General features: G+C 36.7%; 1 protein-coding gene across 1 annotated transcript in view; it reads left to right on the top strand.

Annotated features, from left to right (window-relative positions):
- Positions 1–8,088: 8,088 nt before the first annotated feature.
- Positions 8,089–22,015, top strand: part of LOC139138217 (phospholipid phosphatase 1-like) — a 40,778-nt gene continuing 26,851 nt past the window's right edge. Inside the window, exons 1-2 of the mRNA XM_070706499.1 lie at positions 8,089–8,304; positions 19,963–20,117. Of these exons, the coding sequence (XP_070562600.1) occupies positions 8,244–8,304; positions 19,963–20,117 (216 nt within the window). The 5' untranslated portion in view covers positions 8,089–8,243. The remainder of the gene's footprint in view (positions 8,305–19,962; positions 20,118–22,015) is intronic.

Genomic DNA, 22,015 nt, shown 5'->3' with positions numbered 1-22,015 from the left:
CAGCATGGTGTCTATCTCGTATATGTGGTTTATTTTGTATCAAATTTTGTTTTCTGCTAATGCATTTGTGTAGATCATATGCAGAATAAGACTATGTAGTTTAATAGATGGAACGGTTTCTCTTGGAATGATTTTAGACTGAAAGAGTTTCAAGTGTATTGCTCTGCTATAAATTTCTGAACCTATACTTGGAGATGGCAGGAGTACCCATTCAAGAATGAATCTTTCAGACTAAGAATGACTACTGTACCAAAGTCACCTGTTATAACACCATATAGTGTCTGTTCCACGAATTGGTTTTAGTCCATCTTTTGTATGTCTGTCAAATGGCAAGGCCGAAAGATGACGAGGCCTAGAATAGTCCAATGGTCAGTACATGTGTCAGCTCACATTTTGGCATGCCAATTCATATGGCACCGTCACTAACCCTCCTCAAGGTGATATTTACATAAGATAATTTATTGCGTATCTCAACTTGGAAGTCGTGACAGTACTTGCCTATGCAGGATGTCCTCATTCTGATTTGTTCAAATTATGACGAAATGATCACTGTACAATTTACTCCCATTGCTGTGAAATTTGTTATACAGGTTCTGGCACTGGATGTTCTTCTTCCAACTTGTTCAAATTATGACAAAACACCAAGAGTTTAATAATTTCTCATTAACCAGGTCACTTGACAGAGCCTGGCAGGTGTGATGTAAAATACCAGACAGGGAAGCAGGCGTTTGGGTCAAATTCGAGCACGGTGTCATTGACGACTGGAGACCAAACCATTTACAAAATATTCTTGAGTAGTAAGCGTAAAGGATTTTATCTCTAAAGCGGCAAATACAATCTTTGTATGTTTACTCAAAATTAGGATTTGACTTCTGTGAACATTTTAGAGGCTGAAACTTGGCAAAGAAAATTCTATTTGAAATTAAGTTGTCTAGATCAGTTTGGAAAATGAGGTCCCTACCAGACAGACGCAACATGTATATCTCTGAGTGAATTTGTGGTGGTTCTAAATAGAGCACCATTTGGCCTCTTTGCACAGGTCCAAAATCCCCAGTGTTCCTCATAAATATTCGATAAAACTTTAGTGCAAAGCTTTAAAAGTTTGCAAGATTGTTCTGTCTTACCTTGGAAATAAAATATTTCTCACTCATTGGAAAAATACACGTGTCGTTCCTAATGACGTAGTCTTGCCAACAAGAAACTAAGCAATCTTGTTGTTGTTGTTGTTGTTGATATTAATAGCAAATTGAAGAACCATAATTAATAGCTGCTGTTTATATCAAATTGATGTCATAGCAAATATATGGGAGAACATCATTTTCATAAAGCAAATAAAATTTTTCCCCATTTTCTTTCTGTAATGAAGAAAAATTCGCGTTTGAAATCTGAAACTCTGAAAGTTTGGTAGTAAGTGATGAACTCCATCATTTTACTTTAATTAGTTATATTACACACCCGAAAGGCAGGGGGTCGTCGAAACTGCGCATGTGCGACTTCTGAGGTTACAAACAATTTACTTTATGTACGACACAGATGACGATACCAACTGCAACATTTAAATTGCACGATGTACATTACAACAAACATATTTTGTCAATACAGTGTTTACATTGGTCGTATGGGTCCCGTACGATCTTTGAGCGCAGTTCCGGTGAGTCGCACTCCCTTAGTTGGTAGATTGACACGGAAAGAACACGGTCACGAAACTTCAGCTTAAGTGCATCTGTATCTTGAAAGATGGTCAGATATCAACCGTATGACTTTTTTCGAACCGCATGTTAAGCTATAGCTTCCAGCAATACGAGGTTTTCAATAAAATATCGCTTGCATAGGTTCCCGCGCGCTTCACATTTGTGGAACCGGTACACGTCATTTCCACTCTGCTAAATGTGGGTCCATAGCTATGGTGTTTCAAGACGGGATTCCTTCCCTTTTACAGGCAGGTTTTGACTTGACCAATAACAGCAAAGCCTTGCATGCCTAAATTCTCTTCAGTCCGTAAAGAAATCGTGACTGATTTTGAGTTGTCTTTTCATTTGAGCAATACTCTTGCAAAACTTGGCTAACTTGAGCTTTAGATTTGAAAGGCTGGTGAGAAATCAGTTTAAACTCCAAAGATCATATTGAATGACGGTTGAAACTTTGTGGAGATTAGTTATTTGACTGTTATGTGGAGAACTTCGGTTATCCATAGTCGGCAGGGTAAGTTCCACCTACTGTTGTCCCTCTCAAGAAAGCAGAGGCGAGTACTCGGCCCTGTTAGGGCATTTTTGGCTACCCAAGGCAAAAAATAAGGCTCCGCCGGAGCGGGTAAACAATCCAAAATTTGTCAAATTTCCCCCTTTCTTCTCTCGAAACTCGAATACGTAAACTTTCTTAGCATGCAAAGCTTATATTCAAGCATATATTTGACCGTTTTCCCTCATACAAGCACTTAAAAACTAATATTTGGTTAAAAGGCCACACTTGCCGAACTTGACTAAATTGAGATTGAGACTTGCATGGTGAGAATTTGACTTTTTTTCCCGACATGAAAGCACTTAGAAGGTAAATGTTTTGATGAAAGGTCACTCTTGCCGAACTTGACTAACTTGAAACTGAGATTTGAAAGGTTGTTGAGAAATCATTTTTAGCTCCCAATATGACGATGGAAACTTTGTGGAGATTAGTTATTTGAATGTCATGTGGAGTACCTTTAGTTATATATGGTCGGCAGGATTAGTAGGTACCCGAGTTCTATTTTTTCGGTATGAAGAAATTCTTCCTTTAATTGAAATTATCATGCGAAAGACACGTGATAAAAGCCAGCTGACGCTCTTACGGATGTGCAAAGTGAGGCTAGGAGTTAGTGTCAGATACTGTTGTCCCTCTCAAGGAAGCAAAAGCGAGAAGTCTGCCCTTTGAGGGCGTTTTGGCTACCCCTTGCAAAAAAAATATCCGTAAAGGTGGCAGCATAGCGGGATTCATACTGCCAGGCAAGAGGAAAAAATTAATAATTATGCAGAATATACGACTCTATGCTTTAGAAATGTAGAAAGCATTACACAGTCGTTGAAAATGTTTAATAATTATGAAAAAGCAAAAAGTGCAAAACTGAACAAGAAGAAATCCAAAGTTTTATGAGCTGGGAGTTTTAAAAACCGCACTGATTCATTGGAAGGGATCGATTTTTTAAACAAGGTTTTACAGATCTTGGGAGTTGGGTTTGGAAACAGTAACACATCTAGAGAAAACTGGAAAACAGTGATGGAAAAATTTACAAACTGCCTTAAGATCTGAAATACTAGAAATCTGTCCTTTAAAGACAGGGCAATAGTAGCTAACATGCTGGCTGCATCAAAATTACGGTACCTGGCATCATTTGATCACGTTTCGGAGGGAAATTATAAATGAAGCAAATAATAAATTATGGAATTTTATTTGGAGAAGCAAACGAGATGTTATAAAGACTCTAACAGGCATTTTCATTCAAAGATATGATGACTTGGCAAAAAAGTTGTCGACATTGAAGAAAAAATTAATGGACTCCAATTAAAGTGGCTTATGAAATTATTTGAGAAAAATCCAGATAACTGACCGCTAAATGGACTAGCTTATCAAAGTATTTCATAGCGAATTTTGACAATAAACGAAATAGTGATTATCACCATCTTCATCTCAATTTCAAAGTCAACAACACGGGAATCTCAATGATGTATGAAAATATGTTGAATATCTGGAAGTCACTTAGACTTACAAGAATGAATGTACCAACATCAAAATAGAATCTTCTTAGTGGATTTCTTTGGTATAATGACAATATTAAGAATGAAGTGTCCTCTTTTATGAAAAACGGTCAAGGAGTAGAATTTTAAGGCTTAAGGACATCTGGAATGATAACAGAAATGACTGGCTTCAACAATGGGAAATAATTGCAAAAATTAGAGGAGGTACAAATAGACATAATGCAAGAGAAAATTAAGACAGAGTATGAAACACTCCTCAATGCTATTCCAGATTCCTGGAAACAAATCATCTCTTCAAACATCCAAAATGAAGAACACTGATATTTTAGACTTAGAGAATTATGGACTGACAAAAAGCGATGTCAAAACCAAGTCACTTTATTGGAAATTAGTCGATAAGAAATGGCATGCAGTCAAAGGTCAAATTGGTCAAAAATAGGCTTAGAATCTAAGTCTCCAAAGCCACTTTATTCAGTCGACTTAATTCAACAGGAATTGTTAGCAATTCAGTAAATGATTTAAATTGGACGATTTTCCATAGAGGCCTAGTCACAGGAAGCTTGGCCAAAACTTTCAATTTAAGTTATGGGAAATGCCACATTTGTGCCCAAGAAGAAACACTGGAACGCATGTTATTTGAGTGTAAATATGTAAAAGAAATCTGGCAGAAATGTATTTCTTTCTTTGTCAGAAAACACAACTTTGATAACAATATCAATATCAAAAGATTAGCAATTGCAGGAATCGAAAATGATGATAATGCAACATCTGACATTATTTACTGTATTACTTCCTTTGTAAAATACGCAGTTTGGAATATTTGAAATTCGGTTACTCTTGATGGGATTAAAGTTTCCCTTCAATCCTATGTTATGCAATTAAAATGTTATCTTTCCTCATGGATGAATACATTATATTTCACTTATAAGATGATGAAAAAAGCTGACGATTTTAACACAAAGTTTTCAAGCCTGGAGAAGAATGCATCATAAATGCATTTATATGATAATCTTTGGAGTTGAACAACTTACTGTTTGTTTTTTCAGACAAAGTTGCATTGTAATTTTAAAGTATTCACAGTTATGTTGATTTGTTTTATTTGCGACTGTGTTGAAATAAATTTATCTTTTTCAAAAAAAGGCACCGCCACTGCGGGTAAACAGTCCCCTATTGGCCGAATTTTCCCGTTTTTATCTCTCGGATTTCAAATACGCAAACTCCCTGAGCATGCCAAACTTATATTTAAGAATGTATTTGATTTTTCCCTCATAAAAGCACTTAGAAAGTCAATATTTGGATGAAAGGCCGCACTTACCTAACTTGACTAAATTGAGATTGAGCTTTGAAAGGTTGGTGTGAAATCAGTTTTAGATCCCAATATCATATTGAATGACATGAGATTAACATGTAAATCACACGCCATAAAAGCTGCTTCATGCTCCTAGGGATGTGCAAAGTGGGGAGTTACTGTCAGACACTGTTGTCCCTCTAAAGAAAGTATAGGCGAGTGCTAGGCCCTGTGAGAGCGTTTTTGACTTCTGTCGGCAAAAAATAAGGCTTCGTCGGAGCGGGTAAACAGTCCGCAATTTGCCGAATTTTCGCAATTTTCCCTCGAAAATTCAAAAGTAAACTTTCTGAGCATGTGGAGCTTATATTTAAGCACATATTTGACCTTTCAAGACATAATACCACTTAGAAGGTCAATATTTGTATAATGGACACTCTTGCCGAACTTCACCAACTTGAGATTGAGTTGATTGGGTTGGTAACTCTGCTGGTGGACAGAATTGTCCCCGAGGTTATCGTTCGCCCGGTTAAAGCGATGAAATTCGTTTCTTCGCTTCGCTAAAGTTTGTATGTGCGATGTATGATAGTGAGCATGCGTGCGTGAGTGCTTCACGAACTCTACAACGTGTGAAGCTGTCTCAGTCAGAAAAAATGTAACAACTTAGCCGGCTATTGAGAGAGATTTAGCCGAGCGGTTCTCTCTGTGGCCACTCCGCTAGGCGACTGATGCCGTATGTTGTGGGTTCGAACCCGATTGAAAACTAGCCGTATTTTCAAAGGTTGGTGAGAAATCAGTTTTATTATTTCATTTCTTTATTAATGTATGAATTCATTTTTGAGTTTCTTTATTTCTTCATTTCACTATTTCGCCATTTGGTCGTTTACGCAATTTCGTAGATAGAAATTAGCCGACGTGACTCTGGTCCCATCGTTGAGGTCATATCGCTTATTTAAGAATGTGTGCCTGGATCATTGCAGCAGCGTTAAGGTCTGACTTGTAGGTGATAGGTCTGTATTCAACGTTTAAAACACTTTGTGTGCACCAATTAGATGTGTTGCTCGATGTTTTACATTTAATAGTAAGTGCCTCCTTTTGAGCATTAAATGTACCTATTTAGGTCAGCCTTACAACGGTTCTCCTGCTACATGTCGACATCGGTGGATAGGCTGCAGATACATGACTGATGGTGTATGGTATTGCGTATGTTTAGTGATAGTCCATTGATCGTAAAAAATTACCACCCGGAGATCTTGTACAGCGACACTTCCGAATAAAACAATATTCAACTTTCTTGACAGACAACTTTTCAAACCCCGGATACATAGGGTGTCAATACAATCATTCAGGTTGCCTTGGGAACCACAAAGGCATCGCATGGTCGTTGCAACATCATAGGTCATCTTTGAATTCCTTAATTTTTATTGCAGTTTGTATTCATCATATCTTAAAACAACTTACCATGCGAGTTTCTGACAGCAGTAGAATTGTCAAAAAAGTGTAATCTTGAGGAAATTTGAGTGCTAAAATTAATAGTTCTATGTGGGTTTCATCAGCAGGAATAGTAAAGGTTGCTATCCATTTTTACCTCCATGCTGCAACTCACGCTATTGAGAAGAAAACTGTGGTAGCTCTTGCTTCAATTATGTTCAGTCACATATGTTTAGCAAAGAATTTACATGTGGTCTGAAAAATGTCTTCTGACAGAAGTGGTTTTGTGTTTACGTCTTTCAATAAAGTTATATTTGATATTCAGCCATGTTGTTGGAGTTCATCTGCCGTTGTCTGATCGTGAGCAGACCGGAAAACCCGACCCGATCCAATCCGAGTCGACCTGAGGCGAATGGAGATAACCCGACCTCCTAAATCAACATTTGCAAGTCCAATTTTGACATGACGTGCAGCTTCCTGTGTCAGATAACAAACCCAGTGTCACAGCAGAGCGGAAAACCGTTAACAAAATGTCAATAGATCTAAATCTTAACTATCCTAATGATAAAAACTTTTAAAATATGAGCCCTGTGTCGAATGTCAGTTATCAACATGTAAATACTATAATTAAAGAATTAAAAAAGAAGAAACAACGACAACAACAACAACAAAAACAACTACAAATCTTTGATCAAGTATTTTACAAAATTTCCGAAAAACAACGTGAATTTAGTATGGCCATTCCGTTCAGTTCCGTTCCGTCGATTAGTGTAAACTGTTTGAACCTCTGTGATATTATTTCTACAGTATCCCCCCCGAACACTTCAATTGGTCAGAGTGCAACATTTTATTCAAGGGTTACTACGGCCTGTTTCTCCAGTGCGTGTTCAACGATACAAGGTGGCACTGATTTATACTTTATTGGCCGCTAAAAACAAATTCTGCATGCATTTTTTTACCATGGTTAGTTTACAGCCTCTAACATAGCCTAGGTGTGATTGAAATAAATTTCACATACTTTGATGAAATTGCTCATGCCTTCACTTTCAGATGAGAATCCGAACTGTGTAGCAAAATACAGATGCCCCGAATGCAGACCTTTATTACGCAACTTGACCTTCGCTAATGCCACAATTCCAAAATTCTTTTACCCCAACCGCTATTTCTAATGAGACTCTTGTGTTAAATGACCTCCCTTGCAACTGTATATTTAAAATGCTGACAGTTGAAATCCAAAAGTGGAGACTGCACTTCAGCTTTCTATAAAAAAGACTTCTTATTAATCCACTGATCTCTACAAATTGACATTTCAAAACAAGTGTAATTCTAATTATTTCTTCCAGTACAATATGGCACAGAATTTCTTGAAAAATGAATACGATTTAAACTAAAGTAGGAAAATTGGAATAGAGCTATTATAACGAAAGTTTAATGAAATCGAAATTTTTACACCTTATATTATACAAAGATTTTGGGTGTTTAATGTTTGGTCACTGGGTTCAGAGCCCTTCGGTAATATCCCTTGGGAAGAGTATAGAGCCCTCTGGAGAGACTAGGTTAGAGCGTGTGTAAAAATGTTGTGTTTTATTAAGTTACAGTCTGGTCAACAAGGGGGCTCACTCCCGGAAGCTTGTATGCATTAGGGTCATTTTGGAGGCTAGGCTGAAAGTACTGATACCTTGGCTGACCGGTCCTGCAGATCGTGAACGAACCCGTTATCATTTGGACCGACTTGACTTCTATTCCAGAGACGACTACGTCGATCTTTTCTGACTGTTCAAAAATCAGGAGCTGGCGACAACATGGTTAAAATTACAAACAAGAAATGCCAATATGGTCTGAATGTCGTACTGTTTCTGATTGGTAAGTGTTGCAAACATTATTTTCCAGGTCCAGTGGGTTCATTGTCATGTTCAAAACGTTACCCCCATGTCTTTACCTAATATACATAATTTCTCTAGCTACCTGTGACACCACAAGTGCCTAATAATTAACAAAGTCCAAATAACATATTACATGGAGATTCTTAACGTACATGCCATGCGGAAGCACCCGTACTCAAGCGACTTGCTGCGATCCAAATCCCAGATCTCTCAAGTTATTCTTATTCAATCAATCATCCGACCGGTATTGCCGTATGAATGGGCAATTCAAATAGTAGAGTGAATTTTAAACAGTGCGGAGTATTGTCGTTTTTGTCCACGGTATTAGCTCGAGGTTTTACCTGGTGTTGTGGGTTGGACAAAACCTGTAGTATGTTGAGGAATCGTGCTCTATGTTGCAACGGAGGAGGTGGGAAGGGATGTTGCAAAGAAGGAAGTGTTATAAATCCTTAAAGCATGATGCGAGGTGGATTATTTGCAAATCATATTAATGAGCATTGCTAAAATTGTACGGTAATGATTCCTTGTAAATACGGAATATTCAGGTAGCTTGCATCATGCTTAGTATAGTACAAGTTATGCTACGGATCACGGTCAATCCATACTAGCTAGGCAACTACCACGTGCACAAGACTTCGGGTCAGCATAAGTGACCCCTATCTTCTGGGGAAAGGAAAAGACAAGGCGGTTTTGAAAAATCCATCGTGTACGGTGTACCGAGTGAAATGCAGTTGACTATCTTGCCATCGGGGTACGGGTGTCCAGAAGCCATTGATTGCAAGAGTAAAATATGCATTACCTAGGTTGAAAATCCAATAGGCCTGTGTCCATTGGCATCAGGGGTAATACCACCTGTGTACAAATACACTGATTGATACTATGTTCAAATGTTACAAGTATGATGTTTTGTCACGGTTCCTCCACAGCACCATGGTTTGCCATGATCATGGAGGTTACTAAGCTACATACCTCAATGATAGAACTGAAAAACACATTGTTATCATTCACTAAAAATTAGCCGACATAAGGGGAACTAGTGTCTTCTAATTATTATACTATCGAGAAAATGGTCATGTTGTATTTTACTACGGATATGTAGATATGAGGTACCCAGCCATCCACTAATAGCTATGTCTGCCAGTACAGACATAATTTAAAATGTGAAATGCTTACACAGAAGAATACATGTTCTCGCAGATGCAGAGCGAGAAAACAAATTTCTCGCTGCTTGATTGCGAGAATTCAGTTTCTCGCAGATGCTGAGTGAGAAAACACAGTTCTCGCCAGCTGATTGCGAGAAAATTAAATTCTCGCTAAGTTATTGCGAGAAAGTATGTATTCTCGCTTACTTCTCGCAAAAAAAACCATAGAAAGTGTCCATTTCTCGCAAATTTCTGTACTAGTGATAGTTTAGACAGGCATATCAGTTAAGAATTGTAACCCTGACTGTCATTGATTGCAAATTTATCACGGTACTTTTCTTACATTTCTGATGCCCTATTATGATAAATCACTGAATGATCCAGACCCAACATGTCACCCTGACATCGTCTTTTGGTATGTTACCTGTGCAAATTTTCCATTTATGCTCAAATTTCACAATCATCTGCTCAAAGTTTGATTGTAAAATTTTGTGTCACTGAGTCTGAAAACGGCACGCCTTTTTGTACATGAACTAGATAAAGTATTGAAGGACCAGTTACTAAGCTTGAAGTTGTAGTCACCCCTTTTTTTGTGAGTGTGAAACTTGTGCAAGTATTTGTTCTACTCCCTAAAGCATTTTGAAGCACCAATATTGTCAACACAGTATCTGTGTACTTAAAATGCACTGTAATTCTTCATCTTTGGTTTCTCGTGTAGATATGAATTCACTTTTCAACAATAAAAAGTCTACATATATACACACTGAGTTGAAAAATTGAATACTTTGCATGTCAACTTCATTTTGGGAGCGAGAGCAACAAGATGTTGTTGACCTTTAAAACGAAACTGATGAAAAAAATATCAAAAGTTACAGGTAAGCTGAAATATGTTCTTTAGTTCGAAAACTACCTTCAATAAGCATTTCACTGGTTTTGATAAACTTTATCAAGACATTGTCATCATCATTTGAACATTACTTATTGTTGTTGTCGAAGCATTAATACCCATTACACAATTCAGAGTTGTGTGAATTACTGCGCCCATAAACTGTGAGCACTGTACTCACAGATTATGGCGCCATAATTCACTCAACTCTACATTTTATTAATCAGTAAATATTTGTAGTCAGCGATTTAGGACTTTTACTGCCAGCATACCAACTTCATGTCCATTTAAGGAAATCAGAATCAGTATCTCATACCCCAATGCTGTAAAGAGCCTCTAAAAATTTATTACAAAAGGTTCTGTGTGTAAAATTACTCGAAAGCTGTCCATCTTGATGGTTGATAATGGAATAATTGCGCATCTCATTGTTCTGGGGAAACCTGTTTTGTGCAATCTCTAAATTATGTGATGTTGTGGGTATTTGTAAACACGCTTGAATGTAAGACGAAATCCAAAAATTAATTAAGTGCACCATTTCTCAGGAGACACACAGGACACCCACAACTTTGTTTGAAACTTTAAATTATACCTAGACTTGGTTCAAGTTGGCAAATCAAAATCAAAATCATTTGTAACAGGTTCTCTAGTGTCTCTTCTGTTTCATACAAACCTACTGCATTTGAAATTTTGCAGCCCTGGTCAGGTTTTCCAAGCGATAAAACGTGCAGTCTGCACATTATTAAGTTAGTTTCTGCCGTATATGATTTAAGATAAAACTTCCCTGTTCCGCGTATACCCATTCATATGTTTCTATGGAAACAGAACACAAAATACAGCGTTCACCCCACTAAAACATTCACAAATAACAGACTTGAACAAGGTTAAATCATACCCAGATAGCAGTAGCAAGGTGTCATACATATGCATGGTGAACCCACTGTTGGTTTACAATTTGAAATCAAAGGTTGACCTCTATCAGTGCCAGCAAAGATCAGAAAGAAAGTGCCGCAATGATTGTGAAAAGTTTAATACAAAGTAGGACCAATGAGATATGGCTGTTATAGTCACGTCCTTAAGTTGTCAGGTCAAATTTATTGCACAGAAACATGGCTAAAATGTCAGTTGAGAAAAAATTAAAGAACTACTCTACGACAGTTTGGCATCCAACTCACCACAAATCGCAGCAGTCTTTATTTTTTCAGAATGCATTTTTAGAGGTATCAGAATAACATATTAAAAGTTTACCATAATCTACCTTTGAGGACTATGCCTTTTTTGCATAAATCAAATACGGCTGCCAGCAGTCCTACAAAATAACATAATTAGCCATATAACACATGTTAGACAAGCTATTTTAGTGAATTCAAGGTCTAAAATTACTTATTTGGCACAGAAGATTATTTAGGAGTAATAATGTGTTACGCAGGCACTTTGATAATTTGAATAAATCAAATATGGCTGCCAACTTTTCAACAAAATAACAATTTTGCCTGTAAATCACTTAATAAACAATATATCTCAGTACTATTAAAGTTTAAATATATTTCTTGGGCAGAAATAGTGATTTCAAAGTTTAAATAATTTTCTTGGACATAAAGAAGCACGTTTAGAGGTTCAATTTGTACAAAAGCACTTTGAAAATTTGCATAACTCCAATGAGGCAGGCACATTAATGCCCCATTGTTTAAAAGCATCCAGTATAGATAAGGTTCTAGTATATTTTTAAAACTAGGAATAAATCAAAGAGAAACTGTTAAGTCCTTTAACTTTTACTATTTAAAGATGGAAAGTATGCTATTAACGTATTTATCTTAATGATGCATTAACATTATATTACCATGCCCTGCCTGTCGTATTTTGATTGGTCGAGCTGAACCACGTGACTGACCACAAATACACAGTAATGGTTTGTTTACTTGCCCGTGAATATGAATAATACGATTAACAATTCAAAGTATCGTATCTTTACAGCTCAAACGTAAATCATAATCAATCACAAAATAAAATGGAGCACTTGTGGGCCAAGTTGAGATATTTTTTTTCTGAAAATATCTCCGGATTTGCCAATATTTTACAGCGCGCGTGACAGTGCGTCGCGTATTGCTCAGTTCTGGGGCCCACTTGTCGTTCGCTCCGAACATTTTCACAAATTTTGACGGTTTTCTCTGGTTCGTTGATAATATAATGGAAATAACAGACTCTGCCCTGACCATTAATGTTTAATTTATGGGCGCGGGCTCGAGGAAAGCCAAATTAATGGGCTTTTACTTGAGATTTGGAAAATTCTCGTATACAGTAATGTCAATACTAGGAAATAGTTTAGGATGAAGATATAAATCCTGAAATGTTTCCTCCAGGAATTGCGGCTACAGCAAAGCGACCAGATGTCATCATTTATTCGACTAGAAAAAGAAAATGCGTGGTGATAGAGTTGATAGTTCAAGCAGAAGAAAATTTTGCTGCAGCAAACTCCAGGAAAAGTGCAAATATATGGTACTCATCCAAGAGTGCCATGATGCTGGATGGGAGACACAGTATTTTGCAGTGGAAGTAGATTCCAAAGGGTTTACAAATGCGACTCTACGTTCATGCCTCAAGTACATGGGTCTCTCTAATGAAGAAATCAGGATGGTTGTACATAATATCTCCATGACAGCCCTAAGAGTAACATATACAATCTGACTCACAAGGAATAATAAAATCGTTGGAAGTTGGGAGCAGACCAGAAGGGACAACAGTACGGCAGCTGGAGAGAGAGGGTCCCTGGGGCCAAAGCGCTTAACCCACCACAACAGTCCCAAGTTGGGGGGGGGGCAGCTGCAATATTTTTCAAGACAGTTCAGGTAGTCAAAAATGATCTTGGTCTGGGTATGACATCTTTAATTTCTGTGCATGCCAAATTAAGGCGTTGTTGCAGACCAAGCCAGGAAGCTGCTCTAGACGGCCACGGTGTTAACTTCAGAAAATATAATATGACCAAAAATAAAAAGTACCAAAGTACGATCACATTAAAACTTAGCACTGTTGCAACGATGCCAAATTCATAAAAACCTCAATAAAGATAGGGAAGCAGCAGCTGTAGATTCTGATAACATAAGGAAATGTCATTACAGTGATCAGCGATACTACATTAAGTTAACAGCAGGAGACCCAAAAGCGAAATCAGAGGAAACAATCTCACAATAGAAAATATTAAAAAAACAGATTTAATTATCATATTAAATTGTTAGTCCAGTAAACAGTAAAGCTACACACCACTTTTAATACGTCCTGCTAAAAATACACAAAAGTGCATTTTCACATTTCGAAACAAATCGTGGAAAAAACACAAATATATATCACAGACACAACAGAAATACGGATAATTGAGACAATCAAATTCCAAACATTGCAACATTGGTACCATTTAATAAACGTAGTGTACAAGTACATTAATGCATCACACATTAGAGCAATCGACTCAATAAATAGAACATTAAATCAGCACCGAGGGATTAATACTATAGACTAACAAGTCATCGTTGATGACATAGTCCCCACTTGTTAATGGGTACTTTAATTACAAGTGCTCGGAGAGGATAAAGTGCTCTTCATTAATAAGGTCTGTGATTAAAAAAACCGCGATACAGATGGCGCTTAAAGGCCAAGAATGAGTTCCATGGTGGTGAAAACATAAACCAATGTTAACCAAAATAAATTAGTAATTTATCGACAGTATTTTGTCAAATATGTTTACATCCCATCATAATACGGACAGATTATAGCCGGTACCATATTTCATAACGTTAGATGCAGTGCTTCTAGACATTCACCCTAAATTCAAAAATTCATCATGTAACTGCAAATTGGTAATTAATTTAAATGATACCGCTAAGTGTCATTGAATTCTATTTACAACACTATGAGATCAACATCTGTACCCAGTTTCATCAAATTTGATGATATATTTGTGGACATATCACTCTAATTAGGAAAGTTCATTATATGTGCAATAACAAATTAATTAACATGACACTTATAAATGTCATTATTTACTGTTAAAGCAATATGAGCTTAAAGAGGCACTCCCACTTGGTAACATTTTTAAAACACATTTTTTTTAATGCCAACAGTCGATATTTGACGTGGTGACTCCGTGCGGATCGCCAGATATGGACAAAAACAGGTCATTTCCCGAGCGTATTTTTCACATCCCGAAGTTTTACGATCGTTTCTGGTTATGACCCGAAATCCCCCGAAAGTGTGTTGTTGTGCTGATTGACGATATTCTAAGGAGTCCAAAAACGTTCGAATGACGCAATTAATTTACCTCCTACTGCGATGACTTTATATACATCATTATCAATGCCTTTACCTCTGGTAATTCATTTTTAAAACTTCTCCTTAGTTTTTGTCGTTTTCATTATTCTCAATCAGTTGTATTAAATTTTTAAACAATACCACATAGATATCAGTTTTTACGTGTAAAATATTAGTTGCCTCTGATGACTACATTTTGTAGTCTGCCACACAGTTACGCGTGGTTCGATACATAGCGGCCGCCGCATGGTATGCGCGCATACCACGCGGCGGCCATTATGCATACTATATATCAACCGCACCTATCTGTGCTAGTCACCTATGCGAATTCTGGTGGAATCAGCAAACTTTGTTTTTCGTTTTTTTACTGAGTCAGTAGGACTCGGCTTTCTCCCATGGGACATGACCGCTCACCGACGCGAGTGGTACTGCTGTGGCGTACAGCAGCGTCAGCGTAGACTCGTACTCCATAGCTTAGTTGATAATGGACCCAGTGCCGAATGTTCTATTTTCGGAAGGTGAATTCAGGTGGGCCACCGAAATTCAAACTTTAACTTTTTTGAGGACATGTTTTTATCGATATCTCGCGATCCGCGCACAGTCGCCATGTCAAATATCGACCGTTGGCATTGAAAAAATGTGTTTTAAAAATGTTACAAAGTGGGAGTGCCTCTTTAACATCTGTACCAAGTTTCATGAAATTTGATAAAGTATTTCTTTGATGTATCAGCGTAATTACGAATATTCAATAATTGACATGATACTACTACATGTCGTGAGACAAATTGATGTGCATATGTACATGTATGACATAGGTCAATTTTCTTGTACCAACTTGGAATGATATTGGTGGAAATAAATCTGAGTTATGGCTCTGCAAATGAACAAACATCGTAACCAAATGGCTACCGGGCAGCATTTTTGCTGTAGATTGTGAATCAACAGACATTTTGATATAGGTCTTGTACCAATTTTGAATAAAAGTGTTCATACATATTTGAGTTCTGGCTGCGGACATGAAAAAAAATCGTAACATAATGGCCGCAACGCAGCCAATGTATGTGATTTTACCTTTAAAGAAAAGTTACAAAGTGGGAGTGCCTCTTTAACATCTGTACCAAGTTTCATGAAATTTGATAAAGTATTTCTTTGATGTATCAGCGTAATTACGAATATTCAATAATTGACATGATACTACTACATGTCGTGAGACAAATTGATGTGCATATGTACATGTATGACATAGGTCAATTTTCTTGTACCAACTTGGAATGATATTGGTGGAAATAAATCTGAGTTATGGCTCTGCAAATGAACAAACATCGTAACCAAATGGCTACCGGGCAGCATTTTTGCTGTAGATTGTGAATCAAACAGACATTTTGATATAGGTCTTGTACCAATTTTGAATAAAAGTGTTCATACATATTTGAGTTCTGGCTGCGGACATGAAAAAAAATCGTAACATAATGGCCGCAACGCAGCCAATGTATTTGATTTTACCTTTAAAGAAAGTCAACATGCGTATGTATGACATAAGTAAATGTCCCAGCTGGGACGACAAACCTCCAGTCTCAGAGTTGTAACAGTCAGTCGGATGATGAATGAACAGTCATATTTGGCTTGCAAGCTTGAAGTTGCACAAAGTCCACAGTATAAATCCAGCGTTGGCAGTGAAGGTCTTGAACAGTCTTGAAATTAATACTGCTGGAGTTTCCAAAGACTTGAAGTAACACGCAAGAGATACGATCCCAAAATGTCTGACTGCAAGCTGTGCACGTCCCTATTTATACCCATGTGCTTACATAAGGGCATATAAGAACAATCTATAACTTTTATTGACATGCTAATTACTGTTCTAAAATTATCTCTCTCACACAACTCATTAAATTTCCAGAACATTCCAAACACCACTTATTGAATTCAAGGTTGTGATGTCGTTAAGTGCAGAGACCTTGAGAATGTTCTAGACTAATTAAACTCAGGCCATGATGAGTGTGGGGGAAAATGATATACATAACACACCCCCTCTTCAAAAGGAAAATTTTTCAAAGAAAAATCTTTCTTTTACAAATGTGACATTAATAGTGTGAATAACAATAATCTCTAAATACGAATGAGAAAGTCTGCAACTAAATTGTCTCTGCCCTTGATATGTCTAATATTAAGATTAAACTCCTGTAACATTTAACTCCATCTTAACAATCTCTGAATTTTGCCTTTTAATTTCTGCAGAAAAACAAGAGGGTTGTGATCAATATAAACCACTATTGCCTGATTTGAAGAAGTTACATAAACTTCAAAATGCTGTAAAGCTAATCAAAGATAAACACTCTTTTTCAATTGTAGAGTAGTTTCTCTGGGATTTGTTAAATTTGCGCGAAAAATAGCAAGCAGGATGATCTGTCCCATGACTATCCTCTTGCAATAAAACAACACCAGCAGCCGTAACACTAGCATCTACAGCTAATTTGAATGGCACACTGAAATCTGGTGCAGAAAAGACTAGAGCACTTTGCAGTATGGCTTTAAGTGTATCAAATGCCTGTTGGCATGGTTCTGACCAAACAAACTTTACTTTTCATATGCTGAAACAAATTGACGTGCATATGTATGACAGTGGTCAATGTCCTTGTAGCAACTTAGAATAAAATCGGTTAAGATGCATCTGAGTTATGGCTCCTTACGTGAAAATATTGTAACAAAATGGTCGCACGGCCGCCATATCTGCGTCAACGGATGGACGGACGAATATAGACAAACCTGTAAGTCCCTCGGAAGGCGTTTGTGGGACTAATGATTACAAGTATGGTGTTTTTTGTCATGGTCCCTCAACAGCACCGTGGAAGGCCATGACAATTGATGTTACTTAGAAAAGTTTATTTTATCAGTATGTGTGCGTGATAATACTCCATTAAAATATACTGTGTCTTTTTAAAGAACCTAAAAGCTTATTTGAAAGACTTACATATTTGACTTACAAACGGATTAAGGAAGGTTTATGTTGATACATTTTTGCTATTGTGATGTAAGAAAGTCATGCGTTTATAATTATTTTTTCGTTTTTCTACATGAAAACAACTTAAGGATAGGACAGAAAATACAGGGGGTTGTTGGGTAGGCCGGTGAATCAAACATAGTGGCACTTCAAAAGTTCTTCCACAAAAATTAGTGAACCCCCTTATCCGAAAATTATCCTTACATAAAAATAAGTAACCCTCTCCTGTTACTCAAAGCATTTAGTAAAAAAAGATATGCGATATGATGCAACGACAATAACCACTATAGCTTCATTAAGTCTGAAAATTTGGCCTTTGATTGTTATTTTTATTCTGTGTACCAATTTCCTTTGATTGTTATTTTTATTCTGTGTACCAAATGAAATTTCTTGTTCGAATCACTGAAACATGATATAAACATGGCCTAAACATATGTGTGCACAGTCAGCATTGTTATTGTTGACAGTAGCATTTTATTCCAGACAGGAATTTCTTTGTCAACCAAAATACACCACGGGCAGCAAGACATCCAAGCCACTGGCAATTTTGACTTGAAATTGAAGCAGATACTCTGCATCAAAATACCGGAAAATAGCAAAAAGGTACAGCTGGTATGCTCTTCTATGACCTAACTTAGTCCCCATAGACGTTTCTTGACCAATAGGCTGTTGTTCCCCTTCCATATCTTCAGAGAAGAACTGGCTGAAACTCTACAACTGGGTCATTTACTGGGTCATCTTCTTCATTTTTGTCTGCCTGTAATGCTGTCACTATCGGATGAATTCCCATCTTCAGCCAAAATGATATCACTGTCTGTGTCACCACATACAGAATTTATGTACACAGAGATGCTGTCATTGTCGATGTCAATGTCTTCCCTACCACCTCCAGTAGCTTGGTCTACTTCCAGGGTTAAAGTAGTCAGTTTACTACTCAATAAAATTTGATAAATTTCATTTGACTTAATCAATTTTCTTGATAAATTAACAAAGAAAGCAGTTCAACCAATACTCCTTGTCTTCTAATGATCTTAATTTATAAAATACCGACGTTTCGGCAACATACAAATTGCCTTCTTCAGGGGAAAAGCTGACAAATAAAAATGAGCACAAACAAAAGTAAAAATCGGGCTGGTAAACAGTAAACTGAGAGTAAAAACGAAATAAAATGAGAATTACAATACTTATGAAAACTGGAACTACAGTGAGTGAAAAAACCACAACTACAGTAGTAAGGAACGAAATTAAAAACCAGTAGTGATAAAAAACAGTGAAAAGCGCTATGACTAAAAATTAAAGATCAGTAAGCCATTTGAAACAAGAAGGGTGGTTGAAACAAAGGTACAATGGAATGAAACTGACCTGGGTGCGTAGAGTAGATATACACCAGCTGAAATGGAGGGTCGGAATGAGCAAGTTCATGGTGAAGGTACTCTTAAGATGGAAAGAAATAGTCTGAACTAAGGGGTCCCCTAAGTGGTTGGAAAAGGGGAAGAGTTGAAACGTGGGAAAGTAGCTTATAGCTACTTTCCCGCGTTTCAACTCTTCCCCTTCACAGACGTTGTGTACAAGTACACTAATACATCACACAATGAGCAATTGACTCAGTCAACAGAATATTAAATCAGTAAATATTACCAAACGATGACATGATGGAAAAACCATTAACAAAATACATGATTGCCGTGGTAGATATGAATTAGAAACACAACAGGTTTGAATTTAACAATAAATTCTGATTACGGATATTTAGGACGTTGCAGTATGGGATCTCCAGCTTCACTGGATTACATGTAATGTATGAGACATTTCACGGAGTCTAGGACCAGAGTAATCAATCGATATTCTTTGTTAGTTAATGGGCCATTTAAGTCTTAATAATAATAATAATAATAATAATAATAATAATAACCTTAATAATGTTTGTTGGACTGCTGGCAGCCATATTTGATTTATGAAAATTAGACATATTTGCTCAGGGCAGATTTAAGTAAACTTTAATAAATTGTCCTGGTTAATTCTCAAAAATGCATTCTCAAGAAAAAAGGATGTTGCAATTGCAATTTGTAGGGGGTCTTACCCTATTCCGATACGATTATGATATTTACCCTTTGCCTCCACTGTAGAGATTCAACTTCAATTCAAAAACAGTAGGATGCAGTTTACTTCAGTTAAAAAACTAATGACCATAATGACCATAATTTATTGAAACATTACACATGTGATCAAACTAGCGTGAAAAAGCATAATCTGTATTGATGCATGTTCATTGACGAAAGACGAAACACTTTACATTGGTACATTTTATTTCAGTATGCATACCAATAATACCGATTGGAGAAGTGATGACACCTTTTCGTCGTGGGTTCTTTTGCAACGACGACACAATCAAATATCCATACTACGACAAAGATACGATTCCAACATGGCTGCTATTACTCCTGGGAGCAGCAATACCTTGCGTAGCAGTAAGTACCGGTTATGGAAAAGCAAATCAACTTTTACTTGACAGTTCAGCTTAGATAAAATATCTCAGATTAGATTTGGAAAGACACACTTCAATGCGACAACAATGCTGTGGGTGTACTGAAGACTGATGGGCGCACTTTTAACCGCTGAACACAAGCCAAAGTAGCAAAAAGTAGGAGGCAAAGTTCAGCTTAACAAAGCATTATGGGAACTAAAACCCATAAGAAATCTGATTATTTTCATAATGCGATAGCACCAAGAGTTCTTCGGATACACCAATTCTTCAAAAGTACTTTTCCATGACTATTGTTCATGCAAGATGCTCCGTGAAAATGTCTTGGTAATACTACTGTTAAGACAGTGCATTGATGAATATTCTTCCTGACTGTATAACTATTTTTGCCAACGTTAAAAAGTGGCTGATTCCCCTATTCCACTTTCAAAAACAGGGTGACCCCCTGCGCTAGACAAGTAAAACAAAATATATTTATATATATATATATATATATATATATATATATATATATATATATATATATATATATATATATATATATATATATATATATATATATATATATATACAAAATGTATACAATGTGCCCTCCCGTTATCACCATAATGGCAACCTCTGAACTGGGCACAGAGAGTACGGTTTATATATATATATATATATATATATATATATATATATATATATATATATATATATATATATATATATATATATATATATATATATATATATATATATATATATATATATATATATATATATATGAGATAACCGGGAGGGCACATTGTATACATTTGAGCTATGAATGCACTCCACTCTTTTTATGCATAACCAGATGTCCTGAACTGTTGTAAGAAAAATGAAATTGTGAAATATTTGTGCATGTTGCTTTCTAATACTGAATTCTCATAGAGGAAACAGAAAAGTATCAGGAACTTGTCATGCTTTCTATATTAACTGCAGATTTCATAATGATGAGTACACTTAGCCGAGCGGTTCTAACTGTTGCCTATCTGCTAGGCGACTGATGCCGTATGTTGTGAGTTCGAACCCGATTGAAAACTAGCCGTATTTGCAAAACAGAATTTGAATTTACAGACATCAAGATACATTGTGCGAAACTCACGCAAAATCTCTACTGGACAAGCGGGCAAACAACTTTAGAAAAATCACTGGCCCCAAAAGGAAATCAACTGGTCAGATCATCAGGTCAAATCCAAATATAGTGAAGATTTTTTACCCGCGCTCAGTATAGGGGCCAAGAACATGCGATTGAAAAAATAAAAAAGGGACCACTTCAAAATCGTAACATGAAACTGTTTTTGTGTCTTTTAATTATCGAATTCTTTTTTAATTCTTCACATGAAGATGACTATCAAAACCAAACATTGGGGCAACTGATCTCAGTATTAAAAAAGATATGAAATCAGTGAAAGGTTAAGCACTAACATAAAAAATAGTTTTTATTTCCTAAAATAGCCTTTTCACAAATATTTCGAACATTGAGAGAAAAGAGCACAAGCGTGCGCTTGAAATATGTCCCAACACAGTAATGCTAAGCATCCAGAACTCCGATCAGGGATGGGTAAGTTTTGGCAGCACAAACACCGGATCACACACAAATGGCGTCAATACAACACTTGACTCTGCCAAAAACGATTCTGGCTTCTCCCCTTTACAGGACTCGTCGTCAAAATACAAGGAAGTGAAAACAAAAAATCAGGGCAACTGATAAAGAGCAATAATACTGAAGTGTCGAAACCCATGTTAAAGGTCGAATCACAAATTTAAAATGTAAGCGTAATCTTTACAGTGACCAAGGCAAATGGCCATCAAGGACAAAATACAATGAATACGGTACTTTGCACAATGTTTAAATAC

The sequence above is a fragment of the Ptychodera flava genome, chromosome 8, assembly GCF_041260155.1.
Source record: "Ptychodera flava strain L36383 chromosome 8, AS_Pfla_20210202, whole genome shotgun sequence".
Lineage (NCBI taxonomy): Eukaryota > Metazoa > Hemichordata > Enteropneusta > Ptychoderidae > Ptychodera > Ptychodera flava.
This window is presented reverse-complemented; position numbering and strand designations above follow the sequence as displayed.